Below are 12342 nucleotides of genomic sequence, written 5' to 3'. Positions count from 1 at the left end.
AAGACACATTCACTCTCCTTTACAAGTCTGTCTTTCTGTACTAGCGAGAACTCTTGAACCTACCACCAGAGCCCTGGGACTGGACCAGTCACAAAGGATAGAATAAGAACAGCCGACCCACATTACTTCATCAACACACAGAGGTGGGTGGGGAACTGGAGACCCAGTGGTGCTTCTCCGGAGGCTCTTCAATTCCAGAACACCAGGCATGACAATTTTTAAACATGTATATGGAGTCCCAGAAGGACTTCACAGAAAAGCCTCATAGACTCATTACTCTAAAGGGTAGGTAGACAGGCAGAGCCACAGCTGAAAAGTGCAACTAGGAGACTCACACAATCTTTATGGACTGATACCTTATTCTTATCAGCAGCCATTCCAAAATCTGCACATCTGTGTTCCACAAACATGTCAGTCTCAACAAAGCTTCCAGGGTCCAGCAAGAGACTGATCCGCTCTCTGGCTGTTAGCTTTCCCTAAAATGCAACAGAGACTACTCAGTGATGTCATCATAGACCAAGTTAGTAAGCAAAGTAAATGGTGCTCAAGGGCCAGGAGAACAGAGTTTTGCCTCTGTACCCCAATAAGAAAAGTCTCCATCCTCCAACTCAGGGCAGACAATACCAGTAGACGTCAGGAGGTAGAGAACTCAGGGTAGGCAGGGTGCTCCAAGAGCCAGGCAATTTGAAAGGCAAATATGGAAGTAAGAGGGGGAAAAAGACAGAGGAGAGGTAAGGAGAGCCTGACCTTAGAACAAGATAACTAGTTACACAAATACTTCCTGGAGACCTAAAGAGCAAGAAAAAGATGAGTGGAGAAACAGGAGGTAGAAAACTAAAGCAGGCATGGTGAAAGGTCTGAGGTACCAGCCTACATCCACAGGCTTCTAGGAAAGCCCACAGATGCACACCCCACCAGGATTCAGGCCCTCCCTCCATCTCCCAGCTCTGGCCCCAATCTCAGGACACTTTACTTTCTGGTTCTCCTCCTGCTTCTTTCATGAGTTTCGCCTTCTCCTCCTCCTCCCACCCATCCTCGAGGGCCCTGCTTGGTGACAAATGATACAAAGACAACCCCACAGAAGGGACTGCTAGGTAGAAGGAACGAGACAGTGCTAAAGCGCCCACTCAAGAGGGGCAAAAATATCTTCTTGGAGGAAATGAAGTTGGGGCCCTCAACCTACCAGGCACCTCCAGTGCTCAGTCTCAGCTAAAAGCCCCCAGCCCAAGGTCCCCACCCACAAATCACCTCAAATTGGCTTTTTCTTTTCCCTCAAGAAAGTAGCCATAACCAGCGAGGTTGTTTTTATAAGGGCAAAACAAGGGATCCCACATACTGCTGTAGAACAACTTTTCGGGAAAGCATTTTAGGAGCATATATTAGTTTTTAAATACTCATACACTTTGACCCAGTAGTTCTACTTCTGGGAATCTATTCAAAGGAAATTGTCCAAAATTTTCTAAAGGGAGTGAGGAGGGCTTTATTCACAAAGACGTCCATTCAGTAGCGTAATTGGAAAATTGGACACAACCTAAATTTCTGAGGGTAGGGTAATGATTAAATATTGGCACTTTTTTACACATTAAAAAATCTCTATAGATATGTAATTTCAATAATTATATAACATTCCTTGGAGTAGAAAATATAATAAATAGAAGAAATTGTCTGGAAGGGTATATAACCCCAAATGTTAACCATGATCATGATTATCTCCAGGCAGTAGGATTATGAACATTTAGATTTTTTTACCTCTATTTTCTCACTTTTATAAAATGAACATTACTCATGCCATTTTAAAAATACAGGAATGTTTATACAGTATTTCCATAGTATAAAAAGTGTTTATGTTACCAAAAATGACCATAAACTTTCATTTTTTAAATGAAATGTCTCTCACTAGTTTTTTTAATTTTTTACCCTTTATCCCTCTACTCCCCCATTATTTATTTGTTTTTAAATTCTTATTTTTTAATCATCTGTCCATACCCTGGATAAAAGGAGCATCAAGACACAAGGTTTTCACAATCACACAGTCACATTATAAAAGCTATAGCATTATACAATCATCTTCAAGAATCAAGGCTACTAGAACACAGATCAACAGGTATTCTTCTCCAGCCACTCCAATACACCATAACTAAAAAGGGATATCCATATAATGCATAAGAATAACTTTGGGATAACCTCTCAACTGTTTGAAATCTCTCAGCCACTGAAACTTTGTCTCATTTCTCTCTTCCCATTTTTGATGAAGACGGTTTTCTCAATCCCATGATGCCAGCTCCTGGCTCATCTTGGAATTTCTGTCCCACGTTACCAGGGAGATTTATACCCCTGGGTGTAGCAAGGAGGGCAGTGAGTCTACCTGCCATGTAGACTCACTGCCCTTAGACAGAGAGGCCACATCTGAGCAACAAAAGAGGTTCTCTGTGGATGATTCTTAGGCATAATTATAAGTAGGCTTAGCTTCTCCCTTGCAGGAATAAGTTTCATAGGGGCAAACCTCAAGAATGAGGGATCAGCCTATTGATTTGGTTGTCTTCACTGCTTGCAAGAATATCAGGAATTCCCCACATGGAAAAGTTGAATATTTCCTCCTTTCTCCCCAGTCCTCCACGGAGACTTTGCAAATACTGTTTTATTCACTGCCCAAATTACTCTAGGATATATTGGGGTATCACACTAACCTGTAGAAACCAACAAGATCTCACGCCCTGTTCAAGACTCCATGTACATATGGTATTCAATTGAACTGGACATACAAGCTAAATTCTGTAATGTGCTACCCAAAATATAAATTTTGCACCAAATAAACATCTCTTCCTTTGGTCTCACACCCTTGCTAGTCTTTTATCTCCAGAATTATTTTTCTGGGGGCCAATAAATCTGCACCTACTTAAATTACACTAAAGAATTACTTGATAACTCTGCAAGTCAGCTGTTAATACAGCCCAAGCCACCTTTTCCTGTGAAATCAACAACTCTCCACAGAATCAAAAAATTCAATGTCCTCCAAGCAGTACTTAAATCTGCCTCCTGGCTGTCTAAGTTAGCTTTTTTTTTGCTTCGCAAAAAAAAGCAGCTTCTGAAGGTTGACGGTCACAGAATCTTCAATTCCCAGTACTACCAGCCTGAACAGGGGTAAGGCAATGTTCCTGGAAGAACTGAGTAATGGGCTCCAAAAAAGAAAGAGTGCACAGGAGCACTGACAGGCCTTTCCAGATGCAGATCTAATCTTTCTCTCTACTCCTGACAGAGCCACCCAAGGGCAGGAAGGGATAGTGCCATCAACCAACCACCAAATTTGCATCTCACTCCCAAGGGTCAAAGAGGAACTGTCACCTTTAGCCCTTGTGGAATGGGAATTTACAACATCTGAATCAACAGTCAACTTAGACTTAAAAAAAAAAAAAAAAAAAGGACTGGCTCAAATCTTGTTAAAAACCCCAGCCCTACGTCCCAGTCACCACCCCCAGCACCCCCAACGTGCTAGTGAGTTGTGTCTGTGTGCCCTTCACCTCTAAGAGTCTCACTTCTGCAACCTCCTGTTGATGAACTCAGCCAGCACATTGGTTCAGACTCACCCACGTGTCAGGGAAGTACCAGGCAAACCTGTTTTCAAGCTCCAGGTCACCTGTCCCAACCTGAGTTTCTGTAGCAGCTAAATGGCCCACCTAACCTATATGTGAAGGCTCCACTGTCGTACAAAAGCCGGGCTCCATTTTCGACACAGAACTCGGGCCATGGGTGGCAATACTTCAGCTGCCCAAACATCCAGAGTAGCCCACTCACACCCTTCCTTAACGGGCAGGTAAATGCACTGTGGGACCCTAAAGGGGCTAGGCTGGCATTCTGGGGACAGAAATTTCAAAAGTTCCTTCCGCACACACACGCACCCAACCCCAGATAAATGCGAGAGTCTGCCCAAGTGACTTCTCCTACCACGTGCCTCGATATTCCTGCTTGTATAGTGATGAACCTACCGCCACTATTCCGTGGGGAACATGAAGAATGAGCAGCTTTTAAAAGAGTGTTCATTGTTTTACTATCTCTACTCCAACAATGAGGCTGTGAGAAAAGTATTGTTACTACCCGTTTCAGAAAAAAAAAAAAAAAATGACTCCTATAGATTAACTTGCCCAAGGGCTTACAACTGTAAGTGGTAAACCTGCTGGAGGCCAGCCAGGCGCGACTAAAACGGCAAAGAGTACGCGGAGTCCGACGAATCTCCACAGCGCGGCCGCAGCCTGTCAGCCCCGGGTGAAGCATTTCGCCCCGCCCACTCCCGGCGCCGCGCCGATTGGCTGGGACGCCCGGGCGCCAGCAGCTGTGATAGGCCGGGAGCGCCGGGACTTACCCGCTTATGCTGCGCGTCGATTCGGTGCTGGCCCCCTCCCAGCAGCGCACGGTCGCGCTTCTTTTCGATGCGCTCGTCAACCGAGACGGGCTGGCTACAAAGGCCGCGGATTGCGGTGCCCCGCGCTATCAGGTTTCCGAGAGCGCTCACTACCACACCGAACTTTGTTCCGAACGCCGACAGCCGTATTGCCGCCGCCATTTTTGCTACTCTGCCGCGCCCCCAACCGGAGGGCCTGAGTGCGCATGTGCATCAATGGTGGAGGGGGGTTCTGCGCCTGCGCCGTATTCGCTGGACGTAGGAAGCTCTGTGGGCTTGAGTGCCGATCGTTTTTGATGGGTCGTTTATCTTAAGTTCGAGACTCACCGAGAGAAAAAGCATAGGACTGGCCCTCCGGTGGTGTACCCATCCCGACTGCACAGACGAAGTGTTTACTCCTTACTGTTCACTGGTCACCTAGAACCCTAATTTTGTCTCCCTAACTTTAACAGAAAAAAATGGGTAGATAATAAAGAGTTAATCAACATTGACTAAACAGTGTGACAAGCGTTATTTTAAGCGCTTACCGGGCATTAGCTTATTCAACCCTCCCAGTAACTCTTGGAAGTGAATAGATATACACAGATCCCTTAACCTCTAGCGAATGGTACTCAGGGTGGATCCAAGCAGTTTCAGCATCACCTGAGAGTTGAAAATGCACATTATCGGACTGCACCCTAGACCTTTTGAATCAGAAACTCTGGGGGTGCGGCCCAGCGATCGGTTTCAGTAGCCTAGACTTCTCATTCTTGACCAAACAAAATGGTTAAGGTTGATAGTTACCCTCTCTGAACTCCAGCAGGCAGCAGGGACCTTGGTGAAGTCCAGCCTCTGGCCTGGGACTTGACCATCGATGCAATGCAATTCAGCAAGCATTTTTGAGCACCTGCTGTATGCCAAGTACTCAATTTTTGTACTATTCCCTGAAGTAGGAATCGTTCACCTAAATAGGCCCGGAAGCAAAGGGTTGGAGGACTGAAGTCATGTGGCAGGACAAAGCTCACCTGCCTCTGCCCAGTTGGATAACTGGTGCTCTGGGTCCCGCATTTGAGTCCCTGTGCTAAGAGCCATGCCTACCTGAGGAGGTAAATGGACAAAAGGCTGGCTTTGGGGGCTAGGGGGAGAATTTGGGCAAGGATGGGTATGTCGAAGAGAGCGTCTCAGAAAAGGTTATTGCATGCCAGAGAACAGTAGTATGAGCAAAGGTCTGGCATGTTGAGATTCCTGCACACGCACAAACACACATACACACTTTGTTGTGTCTTCAGTTTTGAGGAGGATGGCAGGAAATGAGACTGAAAAGGAATAATGGAGTTAGACTGCCATATTCAGAAATTGGGACTCTCTTATCCTCCCCAGTGTCTGGTAGGTCACTCTCCGGTGACACATCCCACACTGTATTAAGATTATTTAGATCTCTCCCCAGCTGGACAGTAAGCTTCCCAGAGGGCAGGGTTCAAGGCTGTGGTCCATGCCCCTGGAGCAAGGCGGAACACATAGAGGCCTTCAGGATGTATTGTGAAATTGAACTGAGATAGCAGACAAGCAATAGCATGCAGGTCTGGAGATTTTCACAAATTCCTATTTATCTGTTGAGACTCAGCTCGGTGATCATCTCCCACACTCTACCCTAATCCTCCCTCTTCCTGGCTTCGGGGAAATATTAGTCTCTTAAGCAAGTTTTCCTTAATTAACTTTGAATGGCAAATGCTTAGCAGGACGCCCAGGACAGGGGTCCTCCATAAACAGTAACTAAGCTGAACTCATGTACTCTGTACTCAGCTATCCCCCATCCCATCCCCTTCTCTTTCCTCTTCCTCATCTTCCACCTCTTCCTCCTTGCTATCCTAGTGTCCCACCCATGGGTTTCCCATACACAGTTCTACAGATCTGTAATTTATTCCCCCCATTTCAGATGCAAGTCTCAGCCTGGAGTGGGTAGGGGCAGGAAGACAGATGTACTATCTAGCACATGACTTGCCCTCTGGAATCCCCACATGCTCAGGGCTGCTTTCCTGTCCTCAGTCCCCCTCTTGGTGTTGCTATGTTTGAGTTAGTTCACCACTTGTGGGTCAGGACTCCCTTTTGGAGACAGAAGGCCTATAAATCTGGAGTTAGAACGCCTGGCTGTGAGGCCCGTTTCTACCCTGACTCCCTGGATAACTTGGGGTGATTCACTTTGGGGCTCAGTCTCCTCTATAAAAGCTAAAAGGGGGTGGTCTGTGAAACCTCAGAGTTCCCAGCTTTTCAGCCATAAAATAGTGACAAGAGAAGAGCCCAGTCATTGGTATTGGGCCCTCCTGTGTGATTTTTGACAACTAAGCCTCAGTTTCCTTTTCTGTAAAATGGGAATAATAATAGTTCTACCTCACAGAGTTGTAAGGTTTAAATGGGAAAATGTACATAAAGCAGCTAATGAGAAGACATTAAACGTTACCTAATACAGTAGTAGTAGTAACTCAGAGGTAGACAGTCTTACCAGAAATTCTCATGGATACTCCTCAGAGTGGGAGAAGAGCTACACATTTCAGGGTGTTTGTTGACTTTCTTCCACAGGGAGTGAAGATACACAGGGGACAGTGAGGTGTCAACATTTTCTGGCCATGCCAGACCCGTCAGTGACTTTCAGCAGGAATGAGTGTGTGACTTTCAGCAGGAATGAGTGTGAAACAGCACAGGGGAAAGAGCAAATGAAACAGTTCAAACAAATTTTGGGGATACCTTTAGTCCAGGTCCTCTGAGAAGCAGACTCCAAGAAAGGTATTAAATGGGTTAGAAACTTACTAGAGAAATTCCTGTGAGAGAAAATGGAGAAGACTAAGAGAGCTTAGTCTGTGGTAGACCCCAATACACATCTGATCCCAATGAAGAAGAGGGGGTGAGAGGAGGGAAAAAAAATTTTTTTTTTCAAACTAAATTTATTTTAACATTTGTTCCCCCTATTATTTATTTTTATTCCATATGTGCTACTCTTCTGTTGATATGGTAGATAAAAGGAGTATCAGACACAAGGTTTTCACAATCACAGAGTCACATTGTAAAAGCTATATCATTGTTCAATCATCATCAAGAAACATGGCTACTGGAACACAGCTCTACATTTTCAGGCAGTTCCCTCCAGCCTCTCCACTACATCTTGAACAACAAGGTGATATCTACTTAATGCGTAAGAATAACCTCCAGGATAACCTCTCAACTCTGTTTGGAATCTCTCAGCCATTGACACTTTGTCTCATTTCACTCTTCCCCCTTTTGGTTGAGAAGGTTCTCTCAATCCCTTGATGTTAATTCTCAGCTCATTCCAAGATCTCTGTCCCACGTTGCCAGGAAGGTCCACACCCCTGGGAGTCTCATGTCCCGTGCAGAGATGGGGAGGGTGGTGAGACTGCTTGTCGTGTTGGCTGGAGAGAGAGGCCACATCTGAGCAACAAAAGAGGTTCTCTTGGGGGTGACTCTTAGGCCCAAATTTTAAGTAGACTTGACCTATCCTTTGTGGGGTTAAGTTTCATATGAACAAACCCCAAGACTGGGGGCTCAGCCTATAGCTTTGGTTGTCTACACTGCTTGTGAGAATATCAAGAATTCAGCTTGGGGAAGTTGAATTTCTCCCTGTTCTCACCATTCCCTGAAGGGGGCTTTGCAAATACCTTTCCACTCACTGATAGAATCACTCTGGAATTAATCGGGGCATCACTCTGGACAAACCAACAAAATCTCATGTCCTACCTGAGATTCCAAGTACTTATGGCGTTCAATCAAACTATCTACATAAGTTATATTAGGAAATGCACTTGTCAAAATATAAATTTTGTAACAAATAAACATTTTTTGCTTTAGTCTCACACATAAGGTGATATTTTAAAATATTAATTACCATCTATTTTCAGCACCCTGCAATAATGACATTCCTTTGTTCTTCCTCATGCAAAAACATTTTTAAAATTTGTACATTGTACATTTCACTATTATTATACACTCTAAGCATTCCTAGATTATACCATCTCAATCTTTAATATCTATCCTTCTTTCTGATTTCATATAGGCCTCCAGCCCTTCTCCCTCTATCATTCTCACATGCAGCTTCATTCAGCTTTTTAACATAATTATATTACAGTTAGGTAGTATTGTGCTGTCCATTTCTGAGTTTTTGTATCCAAAAATAACATATATACAAAAAAGCAAAAAATTTCAAAGCACAGCACAACAATTAGTTTGTAGTACAGATTTCAGAGATTCCAATACTTTAGGTCTTTACTTCTAGCTGCTCTAAGACACTGGAGACTAAAAGAAATATCAATTTGATATTCAGCAATCATATTTGTTTGTTAAACCCTACCTTCTCTGTGTAACTCCACCGTCACCTTTGATCTTTCTATCTCACTCTTTAGGGCAATTTGGGCTACGGCTCTTCTAACATTTTCATGTTGGAAGGGGCTGTCAAGGTGGGGTAGGGAGATGGAATTAGCTGATGTTTTGGAGAGGCTGGGCCCTCTAGGTTTCAGGACTGTGATTAGTTAGGTTCAGGTGTCAACTTATCCAGGTGATGGTGCCTAGTTCTGTACTGTAGATTTGAATCATTAGCCTGTGAAACTAATTCATGGCTAATTACATCTGAAGTCTCTAAAGGAAAATAGCCTTCCACAACGAGTGATGTTTAATTTAACTCATAGGAAGCATAAAAGAGAGAGCTCAAACACAGCACAGCCCAAGCAACTCAGCGTACCTCATCTCAGCACTCGCAGCTTAGCTCAGATCTTTGGCGATGCAGAAAGGAATCACCTCAGGGAAAGCTGTTGGAACCCAGAAGCCAGGAGAGAAGGCTAGCAGAGATCACCCTGTGCCTTCCTGGGTAAGAGAGAACCTCAGTTGAAAGTTAGCAGCCTTTCCTCTGAAGAACTGTATGTTTTTAACTAATAATCCCCTTTTATTAAAAACCAATCAATCTCTGGCGTGTTGCATTCTGGCAGCTTTTGCAGACTAGAACAAGGACTTATCTAGTCCAAGGACCCATTTGGAGATTGTAGGTTTATGGAAAATTACCCTAGTGCATGGAACCTCTGTAGAATCTTATGTATTGCCCTAGGTGTTCTTTAGGATTGGCTGGAATGGTCCTGGTTGGGGGTTGGCAAGTCATAATAGGTAGCAATGTCTAACTGAAGCTTGCATAAGAGTGACCTCCAGAGTAGCCTCTCAAGTCTATTTGAACTTTCTCAGCCACTGATACTTTATTAGTTACATTTCTTTTCTCCCTTTTGGTCAGGATGGAATTGTTGATCCCACAGTGCCAGGGCCGGACTTATATCTGGGAATCCTTTCCCATGCTGCCAGGGAGATTTTCACCCCTGGATGTCATGTCCCATATAGGGGGAAGGGCAATGATTTCACTTTTCAGAGTTGGACATATCTGAGCAACAAAAGAGGTCCTCCAGAAGTAATTCTTAGGTAGGCTAAACTTGTCCATTACCTACATAAGTTTCATAAGAGTAAGCCTCATGATCAAGGGCATGGCCTTTTGATTTGAGTCAAAGTTTGACACAGTATCAGGAGATTCCCTGATGGTAAAGTTGAATAGTTCCATATTTTTTCTCCCATCCCTCAAGGGACTTTGCCAATACTTTTTGATTATCTGCTTAATATACTCTAGGATGTATCCAGGCATTACATTGAGCTATACAGAATTAAAGACTCTCCTTCTTATTCTGGGCTCCCTGTGTTTCAATTATTCAAATGAACTATCCAGACAGGTTGAGTTAGATTATATGATACAGAAAATTTAGGTTCCAGACAAAATAAACCTTTCTTCCTTTGGTCTCAAAGAGTAGGTACAGTTCTAAAATACAGACAATGTCTTCCTTACCCCTGTGTTCTGAATTACCTTAATCCTGACCTGAACAGCTTCAATTTCATCTCTAAATACCAGGTTATAGATATATAAAACAGCCTCTCAAAATCCAGAAATAATAATTACCATTCCAGACTAAATTACTGTGCATTTTAATGAAAGTTTGGCAGGGCCATTGGGGTGTGTTAGAGCCAAAGTCTTCGTGCCCCACTTGGCCGGGAACAGCACAAGGGAGGTGTGGCCTCAGAACAAATTCAGTAATGAATACTGGGGCAGCAGTTGGGGCTCTCAGTAAATTAAGCTTAATAACAATCCAGGTCTTCCCACAGAGAGTTATGGGTGGATTGTGGTAAAGGGTGTTTGAGAGAGGAAATTTTGGAGAGCAGGTACCATCTGTGCGGGAAGAGAGAATTTTTAAGATGTTTCTTGTGTGTTAAGAAAACACTTCTTTCTTTGTCAATACTTTTTATTTAAAAACTGGAGGAAAAGTGAAGTACTTTAAATTCACATTTTTGTTTCTGGATTTAAAAACACAGTCTATCTTTGTTGACATTGGGCTACAAGAGCTGTATAAAATTCTAGTTAAAATATTCATTAAAAGAAAATGAGTGGTGGGCAAGGGTGTCTCAGTGGCAGAATTCTTGCCTGCGGTGCCGATTACCAAGGTTCAATTCCCAGTGCCTGCCCTTACTAAAACAAAAAAGGAGGATTGTAGGAAGATGGCAGTATAGGAAGCTCCAGGAATCAGTCCCTCCACCGAAACAAATACTGAACAAGCAGGAAATGTCTGAAACTCTGAGTCTAGTGGACCACTGTGTACCATCCAAAGAAGAATAGGAAGAAGAGGCCAGTAAATCATAGTGAATTCACCATCCATGCAGTGGTTACCATCCTCCATACCCCAGCCATGTGGCAGGCACAGTGGGGCCCAGAACCCAGGTTCCTGGTGCAGTTTGCTGGTGCCAAGGTGGGTTATTAGGACCTAGTCCTCCAAAATTAGGAGTGGGGGGAACGGGTGGTCTAATCGCTGGTCACTGCTTTTGATTAGATACTTTAGATCACTAGGGAGCTAGGTCTGAAGGTGGCCATTGTTCCAACCCCCTCAGGCAAGAAGAGCAGAGAAGAATTAAAAAGTTAGAAATTTTTTTCTCTCTTTTTTCTCTTTCTATGCCCCATTTGAGAGCAAAAATAGTTTTGGAAAAGTGACAGATTCAGCCCTCAACTATAACAACAAAACAACTAGCAACCACAGAGGAGTGGAAGAAAGAGATTTCCAGAGGCTTAACCACCTACTATTCAGAATGTCCAGTTCGCAGCAAAAAAAATTGCAAAATACACAAAGAAACAGGAGAGTATGACCCACTCACAGGAGAAAAATAATTTACCAAAAAAATTCCCTGAGGAAGCTCGTACATTGGGACTAATAGTCAAAGACCTAAATCGACCATCATAATTAGGTTCAATGATCTAAAGGAATCTATATGCAAACAATTGAAGGAAAATAGTAGGTTTCTCATCAGAATCCATGGAGACCAGAGGACAGTGGCTGGCATTTTTAAAGTCCATAAGGAAAAAAACCTGCCAACCAAGTAGTTGATATCTGGCAAAATCATCTTTCAAAAATGAATAAGACATGAAAAACCCACAGCCAGCATCATTTTTAACAGTGAGGGATTGAAAGATTCCCCCTAAGATTGAGACAAGGATGCCTGTTGTCACCACTATTATTCAATATTGTACTAGAACTTCTAGCTAGAGTGATAAGGCAGGAGAATGGAATAAAGGGCATCTAAATAGGAAAGGAAGAAGAAAACTTTCATCATTTGCTGATGACATGATTGTATATGTGGAAAACCCTGAGAAATCCACAATAATAAACAAATTCAGCGAAATGGCAAAATACAAGAAAAATCAATACTGTTTCTATAATCAAGTAAGGACCTCACTGATGAGACAATTAAGGAAAAAATTCCATTCAAAATAGTCACTAAAAGAATCAAGTATTTAGGAATACACTTAACTAGGGTCGTGAAGGACCTGTTCACAGAAAACCACAAAACATTGCCTAAAAAAATAAAAGGAGATCTTAGTAGATGGAAAGATA

General features: G+C 43.3%; 1 protein-coding gene across 2 annotated transcripts in view; it reads right to left on the bottom strand.

Annotated features, from left to right (window-relative positions):
- Positions 1-4598, bottom strand: part of PCCB (propionyl-CoA carboxylase subunit beta) — a 97904-nt gene extending 93306 nt beyond the window's left edge. Inside the window, exons 1-2 of one of the 2 annotated variants that reach the window (XM_077130210.1) lie at positions 4358-4598; positions 357-476 (exon numbers count right to left, since the gene is read on the bottom strand). In XM_077130210.1, coding sequence (XP_076986325.1) covers positions 357-476; positions 4358-4558 — 321 coding nt within the window. In that variant the 5' untranslated portion in view covers positions 4559-4598. Of the gene's footprint in view, positions 1-356; positions 477-3983; positions 4257-4357 lie in introns of those variants that run through there. The other variant, XM_077130211.1, reaches the window with a different exon arrangement.
- Positions 4599-12342: the final 7744 nt, after the last annotated feature.

Source organism: Tamandua tetradactyla, chromosome 15 (assembly GCF_023851605.1).
Source record: "Tamandua tetradactyla isolate mTamTet1 chromosome 15, mTamTet1.pri, whole genome shotgun sequence".
NCBI classification, from domain to species: domain Eukaryota; kingdom Metazoa; phylum Chordata; class Mammalia; order Pilosa; family Myrmecophagidae; genus Tamandua; species Tamandua tetradactyla.
Note: the sequence above shows the minus strand (reverse complement) of the source record. Positions and strands in the feature narration are given on the sequence as shown.